A 17,087-nucleotide genomic window follows, 5' to 3' on the forward strand; every position below is an offset into this window, starting at 1 on the left:
CTCTGATCACTATTCCTAATATTTACCCATAATGCAAAGCCCATCTCTTTGAGGTGATTTATATGCTCAGAGCTTATTCCAACTTTACTTACAAGTTGCCTTGACTAGTACTACTTTATGAGTCACTTAGACTTGCATTATGTGCAGGTGCAAACTTGACATATTTGTCTGTTTGCTTACTTGGGAAATGGAGTAAAAACCAGGTTTAAAATAGCTTGGTATCTTTAACATATATTATGCCCAAGGTAAAAAACTTTCTACATCTATCGCTCATCCTGAAATTTTTATTTAATAAGATCAAAGCACCTTTTGGTAACTTGTTTTGGTAAAATACTTATAAGCTCTGTATTACTTGACCTTGGTATTTTTAAGCCTGGCTCCCACTGATGAGCCCTCAATAAAGGTCGAAATCGGTCTGGGTAGTGGCCCCGTGCCTTTAATGCACAGCATATAAATCTCCTCAAAGAGATGGGCTTTGCATTAAGGGTAAATATTAAGAATAGTGATCAGAGCTTATTCCAACTTTACCAACAAGTTGCCTTGACGAATACTACTAGTCAAGGCAACTTGACTGATATATTATGCAAGTTGATATATTATTATTGATATATTATTGATATATTATGCAAATTGACTCTGATATATTATGCCCAAGGTAAAAAACTTTCTGTAGTATCTATCACACTTTGACTTGAACTCATTCACAGTCATGGTATCCACAACAGACTCTGGCAGCTTATTCCACTCATTCACCACTCTCCAAGTAAAAAACCTAGTTCAAACACCCTTGCTAACCACACTCTTGCCCAGTTTCCATGGATGGCCCCTAGTCCTCCCACCACCAGTCCTGTTCTGAAAAATAGTCCTCCCTAGTCCTCCCACCACCAGTCCTGTTCTGAATTAATCTTATAGAAACCCTTCAGTAATTTGAAAGTCTCAATCATATCAATCCCTTTTCCACCTATCAACCAATTTGTGCAACCCACAAATCTTCAACCTGTTTTCATAAGGTTCATTCCATAGAGCTACTATCATCTTGGTCACTTGCCTCTGGATCTTATCCACCTCCTTCCCATCAAGAAGAAACCCCGGCGCCCAGATCTGGGCACAGTAGTCTAGATGGGGTCATATCAAGGCTCGATACAGAGTAACAATAACTTGTTTGTCTCTGCTTGTTAAAGTATTTTTCAGCAACCAAGTGATTTGATGAGCTGATTTAGCCACTTTTGCGATGTGCTCCCTAAACTTCAACTCCCTATCCACCAACACTCCCAAATCCCTAGCCCCATCAATCTCCTGGAGTACGGTTCCACCAATATGATATACTGCTGCTAATCTTTTCACTCCAAAATGCATAACCTTACTCTTTGCCACATTAAATTGACATCCATTCTCCTTAGCCCAGTCATCCAAACTATCCAAATCATCTTGCAAAATTTTGACATCATGTGCATTCACTATTGCTCCACCCAACTTTGCATCATCAGCAAACAAATGAACAGATCCTCTCAGATCCTTTCCTATATCGTTAATGAACAAATTAGGTAGTAGTGGTCCAAGAACAGAACCCTGTGGCACACCATTAGTCACAGGCCGTCTTTTGGACTCTACTTCTGAATAAACTACTCTCTGATATCTCTCCATCAACCACCTCGCCTATCCATCTCACCAACCCTATATCCATCTCCATATGCTGCAGTTCACTGATTAGAATTCCATGTGGTATCCTGTCAAAGGCTTTAGCAAAGTATAGCAGTATCACTGTAAACCCATTTCCCTTATCCAGTTCAGCCGTCACTGTGTCATAAAACATGAGCAAGTTACTGAGGCATGATCTACCCTTCACAAAACCATGCTGTCCTCCCATACAGTATCCCATTTTCATCTATCCATTCCTGGATTTTTCTCTTGACTACTTTCTCCAAACCTTGACGACTCCTGATATGCTAATCGGTCAGTAATTTGCAAAGCAGTCTTGGAACCTCCTTTATGCAGTGGAACTATATTCCCCCTTCTTTCCACTCCCTCGGGACTAACCCGGATCCGAAACTCAAATTAAACAAAATGGTCAAGGGCACTGACTATTCTTTAGCCGCTTCACGTAAGACCCGAGCTGGTATACCATCCAATCCCACAGATGTATTCACAGGTTTTGTAATATACTATTCATCTCCATTTTATTCACCTCAATTTCTGTATAAGCTATTGGTTCCTTCTTTCCTACAATATCACCACCTAAATGATATACTCTTGCAAAGTGCTCGCTCAGTAATTCCACTGATTCAGTTACCTCCCTACCATCAACATTCCTTAAAATCATTCTGCTGTATACATTTTTTCTTTTACTTGCAGCATATCGAAAAAACTCTTCAGTTTGCATAGCTAATTTCCTTTCATAATCTGCTTTTGCTTTCCTTACCACACTCGTTACCCTTCTGGCCTGTGCTTTATACTGTTCGTGTGCCTGTCACCTTTCTCCTTAAATTTCCTCCACAGTTGTTTCTTTTTTTGCAGCTCAAGCTTAATGGTGTTATTCATCCATTTAACCCCTACTTGATTTACCATCTGGACTCTAGGTATACAATCAGCCATTACCTCCTTCAAATGCTCCTTTACCACTTCCGATGCATTATCAATCTCCAGCCCTTGCAGTTTTACATTCTATGGCACTGACCCAAGCAATCTCCTAAGCTTGTCATACTTACCAGCCCGGTAATTCCACATGTACCCTGTCTTAATTGAAAATTCCACGCATTTAGCCACCTCCCACAAGACCTTATGATCACTCTCACCAATTGGTGGCAATGTAGTCATATTCAATATAGTCAAATTCTCAGATGCAATTACTAGGTCAAGCACTCTCGAAACTCTAGTATATTCCATTACATGCTGTCTCAGGTAGTTATCCCTTAATAACTGCATAAAATCCAATTCCTTCCTCCCATGTGTCCTCTCCGCCTTCCAATCAATGTTACCATAGTTGAAATCCCCCATAATAATTACCCTCCTTCCACTCATTGCATCAATTTGTTTATGCATACTATCTCCACCATCTATTCCATCACCTGGTCTCTATCAGAACCCAACGGTATATTTTGTTCTGCTAGTCTCAATCTCACACCAAATAGCCTCAAATGTAATCTTTTCACTATCCTGCTTCATCAGCTATCATCGATAACACTCCTTCCCCCATATTTTTCTCTCTGTCCCTCATTAAGGTCCTGTAATATGGATAGCATATTACAGGACCTTAATGTGAATACACAGGTGGGATTGGATGGTATACCAGCTCAAGTTTTACATGAAACTGCATATTGTCAGTTCCTTTCACATCATTGTTAATCTGATATATACCCAAACTTTGCATCATCAGCAAACAAGTGAACACTTCCTCTCAGATCCTTTCCTATATCGTCATCATCATGATCATCATCATCATCAAATTCCTGACATGTACCCCCCTCAAGGGGTGTACAGGATATGATAGTACTACATGAAAAATTTACATCATTACTAACTTCCTATCTACAATTTTCCTTCAAATCAGTCTGTTACTTGTCAAGACTCCAACATTACCAGATCTTATATTTCTATCATCTAAGGCACTTTGTACCGTATCAATCCACCTATATCTTGGTCTTCCTCTGGGTCGTTTTCCTGCCAACCTGTCAGAGAACACTTGTTTTGCTAATCTTTCCACGCTCATTCTGTTTAAGTGACCATACCACCTGAGATTAGCTCTGCTAACGCATTCCTGGATGCTGACATGTTGTTCTTTCCTAATATCCTCGTTTTAATATGATATTGCCATTGATGCCATCTGTTCATGTGCCTCTAATCTTTCTCAGGACTCTCATATCTGTGGTCTCTAGTCTTTGGTCAAGTGTTTTACTTCTGACTCAGCTCTCAGATCCATAAGTTAAAACTGGTTTGAACACTGTCTTGTATACAGCTAATTTAGTGTTCCGACTTATTTCTCTCTTATTCCATATGAATTTATTCAATTGACTGCCTACCACACCAGCTTTGTTGATTCTGTTGTCTATTTCCATATTTAATTTACCATCTTCAGTAAAAATGGTGCCTAAGTAGCTGAAATGTTTTACTTGTTCCACAGGTTCTCCATACACAACACAGTTGACATTTTCAATGATTCTGCCTATTTTCATTGTCTTTTTATTGCTGACCTTCATACCATATCTATTACAACAGTTATTCAATTTAGTCAGAGATTCTTGCAAACTTGCAGCAGATTTATTTAGAGGAATAACATCGTCCGTATAAAGCAAAGAACTGACATTAACATCTCCAATTTTGATATCATGTTTAATACCATTTTCCTTCATAATGTGATCCATATAGATAATGAATAACAGAGGGGATAATGTACATCCTTGTCTCACACCAGATTTAACATTAAACCATCTTCCTGTACTTCCTTCAATTATAACTGCTGACTTACAACTCAAATAAAGACTAAGTATTGCTTGATATAATGCCCCATTGACATCATATAATTGTAGCGTATTGAATAGCTTCTCTCTTGGCACCTTGTCATATGCCTTTTCCAGATCTACAAAACTTAAATACAGATCTTTGTTATATTCCCATGATTTCTCTACTATTTGTAATAAAGTGGAGATCTGATCCTGACAGCCTCTATTTGGCCTGAATCCAGCTTGTTCTTCACCAAGCTTTTCTTCCACAATTCTTCTCAACATTTCTCAAGTGTACTTGCATATATCATCCAGGAACACTCAGTAAGGAAATACCTTTGTAATTCTCATATTCAGTTTTATTTCCCTTTTTATATATGGGTACTATGAGAGCTCTACTCCAATCATCTGGAATTCGTCCCTCTGTCCAGGCCTTCAGAACTATGCAGTGCAGCCACTGTAAGACTTTTATACCACCATACTTCAGCATTTCTGGTCAAATATCATCTACTCCTGCTGCCTTTCCACATTTCAAGCCTTGGATGGCTTTTTCTACTTCAAGTATGTATTCCTGATTGTATGCCTGTTGAGTGTTTTTTTACCGGTATGCTAACACTGCTTGTTTCATTTAGCAATTTCTCAAAGTAATTACTCCATACTTCACGGATATCCTTTTCTCCAGTTTTCATGTCACCTTTATCATCTCTAACTCCTTTTACAGCACTCTTTCCTCCATACCTAAGCTTCTTCAACAACCTCCAGAATATTTTGCCACTTTCTTGATATTTATTTTCTATGTTCTTGCCAAAGTCCTCCCATGACTTTTGTTTAGCTAGTTTTACACAGTGTTTAGCTTTCTTACATTTGTCTCTGTATTCTCTATGAGCACAAGCTGACTTATTGCCAGGAAATTTTGATATGCTTTCTTCTTTTCCTTCACTGTCTCTTTAACTTCCTGTGTCAACCATGGAGTTCTGATTTTTCTATCCTTGCAGACAATTTCACCACATGCCTCTCTGGCTGAATCAATCAAGGTTTTCTTCAAGGCTTTCCACTGAATCTCCAAGGTTTGATTAACTTGTTTAATTCAATTAATTAATTAACAAAAATAATCAAACATATGTGAAGTATGAGAACAGACTGGAGTTCCATTTGCAGAGCCTGAATAGGAGTAGAAGGTAGAGGATATGACTGAGGCATATACAGTAGCAAACAAATTACTCTGAAGAAGTCAAATTTTCATCACATTTTTGGTTTTGGATTTGCTTTTAAAAGATAATTAGATTATTATTGCACCCTCCATGGAGTTGGCAAACTCATCGTGGAATGTGAATTCAACTGACAACATATTTATTATACCGAATCTTAAAATCCTTAACACTTCTTGCTTTAACAACACATTCTGATAATGTGTTCCATTCAGTGACAATTCTCCATGTAAAAAATCTACTCCTGACATCCCTCTTCACTGCACTCTTACATAACTTCCAGAGATGGCCTCTGGTTTTTCTCATCTCATCTTTGACTTCTTTTATAATCCTATCTGGATTAATCTGATAAAAATCTCTCACTAACTTAAATGTCTCTATCATATTACCTTTTTTGGTCCTATTCACCAAACTCTGCAATCCACATTTCTTCAACCTAGCCAGCATTCTAAAGTCCAGATATTGTCTTAGTCATTCATCTCTAGACTTTCTCCAATGTGCCTGCATCACACTGAAAACTAGGTGACCAAATTTGAGCACAATAGTCCAAGTGTGGTTCTGACCAGTGCCTTATACAGTGGCACGACCACTTCCTTATCCCTACTTGTTAGAGTACTTCTTATCATAGCAGCACTACTATGTGCAGCCTTTGCAACATTTGCAATATGCCCTCTAAGCTTCAGTCCACTGTCAACCATCACTCCTAAATCTGAAATCTCATCCACTTCCTACAATACAGCACCATCAATATAGTAGACAGCCTTCTATTTCTGCACTCCTTTGTCCAAGTCAAAAGTCTATTGAAACCTTCATGAAGGGCATTAACATCTACAGTGCTACATATAATTCTCCCCATCTTTGCATCACAGCAAACAATGAAGATCCCTAGTCAATCCACATGATATATTGTTTACAAACAAGCTTACAAACAAGTTAAGAATTCTGGAGTATGCCACTAGTTACTCTCTTTATTTGAGATGCTGCTCCGTCATATCCAACTTGCTGGTATCATTCAGAGTGCCAATCTCCGATCCACCTAACCAACATACTATCTGTTCCTATCCTCAGCAACTTGTATGCCAGCTTATCATGTAGTAATCTATCAAATGCTTTTGCAAAGTCCAAGAATATCACTGTATATGATTCTCCCTTATCTAACACACTCATCACCCTATCATAAAATGAAAGCATTTGCTAAAATAGGGCCCACCCTTAACAAATTCATGCTCACCATAGTAAAGAATGACACCAATCCAATCCCATATTCTATTCTTAACCAACTCCAACACCTTGACCACAACTGCAGTTATACAGACTGGTCTATAATTGGAAACTTCTGTCCTAGAACCATGGTTGTGGAATGGTAATATTTTGCCTTCTTTCCATTCCTTAGGAACCCTACCCACTGCAAGACTTTCACTAAATGATGTGTCATCCATTCCCACAGTTTTATTAACATTTTATTAATTGTGTCTGCACTTTGTGGACACACTTTCTCTGCAATCATTAACAGCACTGCCGCTCCTCTTTCACATTTCTATTAGATGGGCAAATGAATAGGGGTATCAGTTTAATGCAGTAAAATGTAGTCTTGAAGTTTGGGATCCATTGATGGGAAGCTGCATACTCGATTGGAGGAGCTGTACTGGAGAAAGTATGGGAGACAAGAGATCTAGGGGTGTGATTGATGGAAAACTGAAATTCAGGGAGCATATTGCAAAGGTGGTGAAGGTAACCCAGGGGATTGCTGCAATACTGAGAAAGACACTGACCTGCAGTGATAAAAGAGTTATTGTTCCATTGTATATGATCCTGATCAGGAAGCTGTGAGCAAGAGGGTGAGGAGTGGTTTCTTTGCATGGAGGATGGTTGAACCATGGAATGCATTGCCTGATAGAGTGGCGAGAGCAAGAACATCAGTGAGTTCAAGGATTAGTATGATAGACTTGTGTTTCCTAGGAAGGACCTTCCATGATGAGTCTTTTGACTCCATGGAGGACTGAATAATATTAATAATAATAATAATAATAAATACTCCTTATATTTGTGTACAAACATAACAATCCCTGTGTCTTTGAAGCCATTCTACAAGCACCAACATTCTCAATTCTAGCTGCTATACCACACCCCTCTCTCTTCAGTCTGACCACTCCCATTTCCCTAATCCTGACTCTGATTTCCATTCCCACCTGTCTAATCCTCACCTTTATGCATTCAATTACCTTGTGGTGCTGCTGCAACCACATCTTCAACCTCATATCCATCCTTCTCCTGTTGTACAATCCAATTTCCAATTAGTTTTGGTTCCGGTTTACTATTTCTGGTTTTGGTTTCAGTTTACATTTTGGTTGAGTTTTACATGTTTTAACTCTGTGATGTTTATTAATAGTGTTGTGCATTTTTAATAGCATAGACAAGGTGACATTCGTAGTGTTTTATTCATTTTGTGTAGCTATAAAATGGATACATCTCCAAGAAAGCATTTAAAAATATGTACCCTTTCTCAGCACATATCCATTACTTAAAGACAAATTGCCAGTTAGTGTGGTTTTGGTACTGTTAATGTAATTTTAAAGTGGTTTAGGTAAATAGTTACCTTTTCTCCTGACAGAAAAGGAAAATGTAGGCAAAACAGGAAAACTCACTTACTCAGGATCGTTTACTAGTCAGGAAAAGCAAAATGAATCCAAGATTGTCTGCTGTAGGCTTAAATAGAGAGTTGGCAGCTAGTAGGATTAATGTTTCTGACATTTGACAGTCCATCAAAGATTGTTGGAATCAGGGAGGACTGCCCACAGACCAAAAAAGAAACACCTGTTGATGAAGGTTGTGCAGAAAAAGAAGCTCCAGTGCTTGGTTTAATCCTTTATCCAAGTATATAATTTCTTAGTATCTTTAATTTATTTTATGTTCTTGGGTCGTTTTACACATGATGGCCCAGGATCACTTGTGCCTGCCTGTTGATGATATGATGAAAAGTGACCAATACATAAAAAGATTAGACAAAATAGTGGCCCCCACAGATCCAAAAGACAAAGAACTCATCTTCCAATAGGATCTCACTCCATGCTACACTTCAAAAAAAAGTGAAGAGTTCCTCTAAAATCACAACATCCAATTGCTTCAGCAGCCAGGTGACTCTCCTAATATTAACCCAATAGAAAAGTTGTGAGCCATAGTGAAAAGGGACTTGGAAAATTAAATTGTGACACAAAGGTTAACTTAATGCAATCCATTATAAAAGTATGGTTTTGAGATGCAGAAAGAAGAAATGTGTTCTACGTTGGTAGAGTCTATGCGTAAGCAAATTAATGAACTTATTAAAAACAGAGGAGCACATATAAATTATTAGGTAAAGTTTGAGTTTAATTTTTGTACTTATTTTCTCGTGAAATTAAAATTTTTCTTTAAAATTTGAGTGTTCAGATTATTTTGTTTACTACTGTAAGTTAGTAAGAAGCTGGTTACCTAGTTAATGTGAAAAGCATCTTTCAGAGAAATGGAAGGAGATGGATAGAACAAGTGGCCATCACTGAAAACTATCAGGAGGGTGTGAGCAAGGTAATGAAGAGCAGGCTTTTAGCATGGAGAGTGGTTGGTGAGCGAATTGCATTACCTGAAAGTCTGGTGAGTGTAGAAACGATGAATGAATTTAAAGTGTAGTTTGATGAACTATTTGTGTGACAGTGGAAACCTCCTGGAATGAGTCCTTTTGACTCCATGAAAGTCCAGTGCTAATAATAATAATAATATTTTAAAAATTCAATTGGAAAAGGCCTGAATTTGAATCTTGTCATGACAAAAGGATTTTTTATACAGGTCTTTTTCAATTGAAGGTGAGTTAACCGATTTCATATGGAGTAGAAGGGTTTTTTCCTCCCAGAAATTCAGGTTTTTCATCCCACACACAGGCAAATTGGCCATCAGCATATACGTAATTTAGAGAGAAGAAATACTGTTGTTGGTGGTGATGGCGTGGTGGATGGTGTTGGAGGTAGTTGTGTATAGTGAGAGAATTAATTAGTAGGGAAGACTGAGATATTTGTAGTGGAGTGGAGTGAAGTGCCCTCCTGTGATGAGTCCTGGAACTCCTTGGAGGTGTCAAATAATAATAATAATTATATTTGTTCCCATATAATAATATGATAATAATAATAATAATAAAGATGATGATATTAATAATAATAACACATAAAAACAAGCTTATAAAAATACACAATAAGTAAATAGTGTACACTGAATTAAACCTATATAATAAACTAAATCTTAGAACATTTATTACTGTATAAGATCTACTGGCATCTCTCCATCTTGGTTATCTAAGTAAGTAAGGTTACTAAATGAGTCAACTGTATGTATACACCAAATGCTTGAAATTTTGAGACTATCATTTTGTTGAGGATGACATAGTTGATGAGAGTCTTGCTTGTTTTGTTGATTTCTTTCATATATTGTTTTAGTGGAAAGTAGGAAGGAAACAGATATAGCAATTGGGCAACACATAATAAATAATTTTAATGAAAAGCAACATCCATTAATCAGAAAATATAGTAATAAATTACAACTGTTTTAAACTTATTTCATATAGCAGATATTGCAAACAAATAGTAATGATCTGTATTTCTTAAATCATTTAAAATTATCTTAATTTTTTTTTATTAATATCTTCAGAAAAAGAAGTATGTAACATACCCAATCTTCCTTTGAACGGGCTCGTTCTTCTAATAAAGCATGAAGTCTCTCTCCTATCCCACCTGAAGCACCAAATTCTTTAACATACTGCAATGAAAAATAACAAAACATAGATAGTAGATCAATTACATAGATATTATTATTATTATTATTATTATTACTACACAGAGGGTGCTATGTAGGCAGACAGATGCACACATGCTGTTATTGCTGCTCCTGTTTTTTATAGGTTTAAAGTGGTTTTAACTCATGCTTTTAATTTAGAAGTGCTGCTATTTAATTATACTGGTCATGCTGAAGAGAGGGACATTTAAATCATCAAAATTGGTTAAGTAATATCCAAATAATTTTGTGTGCTGAAAGTCGTAGAGTGAACTGCTGTCACCAACCAACAAAGATCAAAGGACATCGGCATTTTAAAAGTCGCACTACAGTCACTAAAGGGAAGAAAGTCCAAAGGTCACCCAGACAGTGAAGGCCAAGCACAATGAGCTATAACGAGTGCAATAAGCCACTAAGCGATGAAGGAAATAAATACCAATGCTTTGGGATCTCAGAAAGATGTGGAAAGCAAAAGGAGCCACAAAACGGACTGAATAGCACTGTCTACAATGCCACGAGAAAATTAAGAACAAAGAACAGACACCAAAGAAAAGCAACAATGCACATCAAAGTAAGTCTCTTCCTGATCTTAAAATTACAAACAACTTAGACTCATTCAAACTTATGTTTAAAGATTTGCTAAATACACACATGGAACAAATTAACAAAAAATTAGAGGAGTATGAACATTACATACAGTACAAAAACATGACTGTTGAAGAAATGTTAGGAACCATGAGAGAAATAAAGGCAAAATTAATGGTAGTGATAGAAACACAAGAAACACTCAAGCGTGAAAATGAAGAATCACAGAAAGAGGTAAACACACTCAAGTGTCAAATGGAGCACATGCTACAAAAAGAAAGAACTTCAAATTGAGGGAATACCAAAAGAAAAGAGAGAAGATTTAAGCAACATAGTGCAACTAATCGGCAGCAAAATTGGCATTCAAGTCACAACCAAAGACATCGCCTCTATTAACCGAGGCCCACAAAAAAAACAAAGCGAGACTGCCACCAATCATCGCTCATTTTATCAGCAGAAGTCTGAGAGACTCCATTCTTGCAGCAAGCAAGAAAACAAGGCCAACAACATCGATCATAAACTGACAAGAAACTCCCAACACAAATCTATATATCTGAACACTGGACTCCATACTTTAAAAATCTTTTATAGCAAGCAAGGAAGACAAAAACAGAGAAAAACAACAAGTTCCTGTGGACTAAGGATTCACAGATATTTACGAGAAAGAATTAAAACACTCAAGTTTGTATAATTCCAAGAGAATCCGACCTACAGAGCCTACCAATATAAAACACTAACTCTTCATATCCTTAAGACAAGAATAGAAATCACTTAAAAACTATATAATGGAGATCTCAAATATAGGCGAACATATGAGGGTTTGAGATTTAGAAAGTTAGAAAGATTGAATGATAGAGAGAATGTGTCGTGAGATTCGGAAGTTGAATTGGATTGGATGAGGCAAGAAATGAAATGGATGCGGAATGAAATTAAGAAAATTCAGGTAAAAACTATTAAAATAAATAACGATGGAATAAAAGAGTTAACGAAAGATGAGCGAGTGGCATTTTATGGTGACTCCATTATTAAAGGTGTGCTGGATGATAGAATGCACAAGGTATGTTTTCCAGGTGCTAAAATGAGTAGAGTGATTGAGGCATTGGATATGAGACAGGAGCGAGCAAAAGAGTTAATAGTATTAATAGGTACAAATGATTTCAGAGAGGACAAAGAGTGTGTCAGAATGGATATCAGGAGGCTGATTAGAAGGATAAAAGAGAATAGTGTGACAGGAAGGGTAGTTAGCATATTGCCAAGGTATGACCGTGGAGAAATGAGGCGGAGAGCAAGGATTATAGTATGCTAGATAGCTGAAATGTGTGAGGAGACGGGAGTACAGTTTGTTAATGTGTGGAATGAGTTTGAGGGACAAAGTGAGCTATATGGGAGCGATTTACTGTATTTGAGTGGTTATGGTATGAGTCACTTGGAGAGACTGCTGCTGGAAGGTAGAGAAGTGAATAGAGAGAATGAATCAGATCGAGTGGGAAGTGATGTGAAAGAGCAGGAGAGTAAGGCAGGAGAGACTGAAGAGGTGGTTATGAATGGGGGAAGTGAGTGGTATGAGTATAGAAGATGAGAGAATGGGTGTGCAAGATGAGCAGGGAAACGGGGAGGCTCAGGGTGGACAGGAGTACACAGCATGAGAAAGGTGGATGCTCCAAGAGGAGGTGAGCATGTGTAGGCAGGAAAGGAATGGGATGACCAGGGATCAAGAGAAAACAGCTGGAATTGAAAAGGGTTTTAAAATGAAGAAGCAGAAAGGGAAATGGCCCCAGTCGAGCATGGAGAGATCACATCGAGTGAGTGGTAGTATCAGTGGAACTAGCTGTAGATCCAGAAATGAGCTGTTGTGTTTGTATACAAATGCTAGAAGTATAAGAAGCAAGGCAGACGAAATGGTTTGCACTAATTGGGTCTGTTCACCTAAAGATTGTTGGAATAGGCGAGACATGGTTGGAAGTGGATGACATACTGACAGGAATAGAGATGGAAGGGCATGATGTGTTTCGTGAGGACAGAGGGGGTAAAAAGGGAGAGGGAGTGCTATTGATGATAGAGAAAGAGTTATGTCCATATAAAGTGGAGATGCAAGAGGGAAATAGTTGTTTTGAGGCAGTATGGTGTGAGATAGAGGTGAATGGAATCAAATACTTGGTGGGATGTTGTTATACACCAGGTAATGTGGATGGTGGTGATAATGAAATGTACAATCAAATTATCCAAGTAAATAAGAAAAGGGCGATCATTATGGGTGATTTTAATTATGGCAATATAGACAGGAATGATGAGATAGCAACTGGAAGTAAAGAAAATTAGTTTCTTGAGTTTTTTTAGGGATAACTACCTCAGACAGTATGTAACAGAGGGCACTTGAGGATTGAGGGTCTTGGATTTGGTCATCTCATCAGAGGATGTAATTGTAAATGAGGTGTCAAATCATCCACCAATTGGTGAGAGTGACCATTAGGTGATTACCTGGGTGGTTGCCAGCAGTGCGAGGACCTCTGTCAGAAAAGGGTATATGTGAAACTACAAGGGGGGGGGGGGGATTATGAAGAGCACAGGAGAGAGCTTGCGGGTGTAGCGTGGAATGAGGAGTTAGCTGGAAAAGAGATTAATGCAGCTTGGGGGATTTTCAAAAATTGTTTAGTAGATGCAATTTCTAAATGTATTCCAAGGGTGAGAAGGTTAAATAAGGTGGGTGTGAGATGAATGAATAAAGAGATTAAGCATGTGATACAGAGATAAAGGGCATTGTAGAGGCAGCATAAGAGAAGTGGAAATAACCAGTTCCATGAGATCTACAAAGACCAAGCAAGGAGGGTGACTTGGTTGGTGAGGGGTAGCTAAAAAGAGGTATGAACAGCAGTTGGCTAATGAAGCCAAAAATAATCCTAAGGAGTTCATTTTTGAAAATTATGGAAACAACTACCTAGATAACTGTAAAAACTAGATAAGTTTTTATTCAAACACGGTAGTTGTCTCCATAATTTTCAAAAATGCATTTGGATCACCGTGTAAGCTTAAAAGATAAAATTCTAAGAAGTTCTTTCGATATGTAGCTAGCAAAAGAAAGAATAATTATGGAAGGATGACATTGATTGGAGAAAATGGTATAAAGACAGCTGATGCAGAATGTCTGGTGGAGATACTTAATGAGCAGTTCATAAAGATCTTTCAATCTTGTGAATGTGACTTCATGGAGGGATGAGAGCAGTTGATGATGGGGAGGAGAGACTGACTGTAGGTGAGCAAGAGGTGTATAGGGAGTTGAGTAAACTAGATGTTAATAAGGCTGTTGGACTTGATATTATATCACCACGTATTCTGAAAGAATGTGCCCGAGAATTCACACCTGTCTTGACATATTTTTTTAATATGTGTCTTGTACTCGGTCCAGTTCCTAAGGAGTGGAAGGAGGGCAAGATTGTGCCACTTCATAAAGGAGGTGATCGAACTCAAGCATCAAACTATAGGCTTATCTGTGTGTCAGGTGTTGTCGTCGTTAAGTTGTTGGAGAAGCTTGTGAGAACTAGGATCCAGAGTTGGGTTGATAAAATGGTATTATCATTGATGGATAGCATCGATTTGCTAAAGGGATGTCATGTTTTAGTAATTTACTTATTACAATAAAGTGACTGCTTTCTTGGACAGAGGAAAAGAATACACAGTAATATACTTGGATTTTGCAAAGGCTTTTGATAGAGTACCTCATGATAAGTTGACAGTCAAACTTGAGCAGATGGGGTTGGATATTAGATTTGTGCATTGGATTGGAGACTAGCTATCTGATCAACAAGTTATCAACAACAAGGTATCAACAAGTTGTGTATGGGGGGAGCAATATCCAGGAAAAGGAAAGTCACTAGTGGAGTGCCTCAGGGGTCTGTTTCAGGTCCATTATTCTTTAACTTGTATATTAATGATATAGGTGAAGATTTGGATGGAGATATTCAGTTGTTTGCAGATGATGCAAAGTTGGGACATGAAGTGTAGTGAAGATGTTGTAGCCTTACAGGAAGACCTGAATAGACTGAGTGATTGGGCACGGAAATGGGGATGTGAGTTGAATGTTGCAACATGTAAGGTTTTAAAATTTGGAAAAAAAAAATGGGATGCAGAATTTATGCTTGGTGAGAATATATTGTTGGAGGTAGAGGAAATAAGAGATCTGGGGGCGATAGTGGATAAGGATCTGAAATTTAGGGGACACATCGCCAAAATTGTGAAGACAACACAAAGGATTCTGGGAATGATGCGGAGGACACTGACGTGTAGAAGTAGGGAGATTCTTGTTCCATTGTATAAGGCTTTGATTAGGCCACACATGGACTATTGTGCCCAGATTTGGTCACCTGGTTTTCAGAAGGATGAAGAGATGTTGGAAAGGGTCCGAAGGAGACTGACTGAGGTAGTTTCTGACCTCTGGAATGTCAAGTATGAAGAAAGATTGAGAAGATGCAACTTGCAGAATCTGGTGGATAGGAGGAAGAAGGGGAGATATGATAGAGACCTACAAGTTAGTAAGGGGTTGTTATAGCATCAGTGCTGGAGAACCAGAGGTCATCCCTGGAAACTGTACAACGAGGGTGTGGTAGGGGTGTGAATGGCAGGTTTTTTTTATGCAGAGTTGTGAATGATTGGAATTCCTTGCTGAGAATATGGTGTCTTCAGAGAATTTGGGTGTGTTTAATTCATCATGGTATGATGAGCTGTTTGTATGATAAAAGGACCTCCCAGATGAGTCTTTGACTCCATGGGGTCTTGGGTAATAATAATAATAATAATAATAATAATTACCAGTGTGTCATAAGTAAGTAATTTTGTGTCCAGAAAAAAAATGCTAATTATGAGCCTCTTCCAGTTATTTATCTATATGAAATACTATTACAAGTTTCCTTCAAACGAAAAAATATCTCTTAGCATTTAATTTTTACTTAGTAAGTGTCTCTTCAGAAACAGTGCATGAAAATAGCAAAGAAAAAACCTTTATTTTTATTTAATTATTTTTACTGTATTTTTGTATAAATGGTTGTGCTCCTGACTTTTCTGTATCCAAAGGGAGACTGTACCTTACCCATCCTATCTTGGATACAGCAGTGATTATTAACTCCAGTGATTCCACTCATCTATCATGGGATGTTGGCAAAATTCAAGTAAAATTATAATAATAATTTGTGGGAAAAATAAATAAAATAAATAAATAAATAAAATTACCAACTATTAGAAAATTTAGAGATCACTCTGATCCTTATTACCAATTAAATCTCATTAAAGGAAGTCAATCCTTTTGACTCCACTGTGGTGCATTCTGTATTCCTGCATCTGTGACATTGCATAATTTCCACCTGTCTCTTGCTTTACTATTATTATTATTATCATCATCATCATCATCATCAGTTCTCCATGGAGTCAAAAGACACGTATCATGTGAAGTCTATACTTCTAACATAATGCTCACCAAACCATACCTCAAACTGGGGAGCCCTTTCTCCACTCACTACAGTTTCAAGGACTGCATTTCCATTCAACCCACTATTGTCTGCTCATACCTTTCTTCAGAGGCAATCTCTCTCTCCCTAAAATTATGAAAAATCTATTCTGTATTAATCTGGCGCAGCTCCTCACAACTCAACCCCCTCCTAACCACAATTCTCAGAGTGTGGCTGAGAAAGCTACATTTCTAGTCCTTGTCCAACACTTACCACTCCAAGTTCCCTTATCTCCTCAATCTTCTTCAATATACCTCCACCAAATGAATATAGGGCATTTCATCCAAATTTCAAACCATATGCTTAGCTGTCACTGAATTAGTAGCCAAACACTCTGTATACAAGTATATTTAAATCTTCCTGAAGAGCCACAACATCAATCTATCATTTCATTTAATAATATGATTTATGTCCTCTAAGAGTGGAGGCTTTGGAAGGCAGTGACACTAATAGTTTTGAAAGCATATGGTGTAAGATAGAGGTGGGCAAGACAGGATATTTAGCTCCCACCCTCTGTGCTCCTTGCTACAAGCCAAGGAGCACAGAGGGTGGGGAGCATGAGATGTTCA

General features: G+C 37.8%; 1 protein-coding gene across 1 annotated transcript in view; it reads right to left on the reverse strand.

The window, feature by feature from the left end:
- Positions 1-17,087, reverse strand: part of LOC150103771 (carnitine O-acetyltransferase-like) — a 214,323-nt gene that overhangs the window by 146,867 nt on the left and 50,369 nt on the right. Inside the window, exon 3 of the mRNA XM_090396967.1 lies at positions 10,337-10,423. Coding sequence (XP_090253093.1) covers positions 10,337-10,423 — 87 coding nt within the window. The remainder of the gene's footprint in view (positions 1-10,336; positions 10,424-17,087) is intronic.

The sequence above is a fragment of the Typopeltis vanoorti genome, chromosome 8 (assembly GCF_054136105.1).
Source record: "Typopeltis vanoorti isolate ZY-2024b chromosome 8, IOZ_Tvanoo_1.0, whole genome shotgun sequence".
NCBI lineage: Eukaryota > Metazoa > Arthropoda > Arachnida > Uropygi > Thelyphonidae > Typopeltis > Typopeltis vanoorti.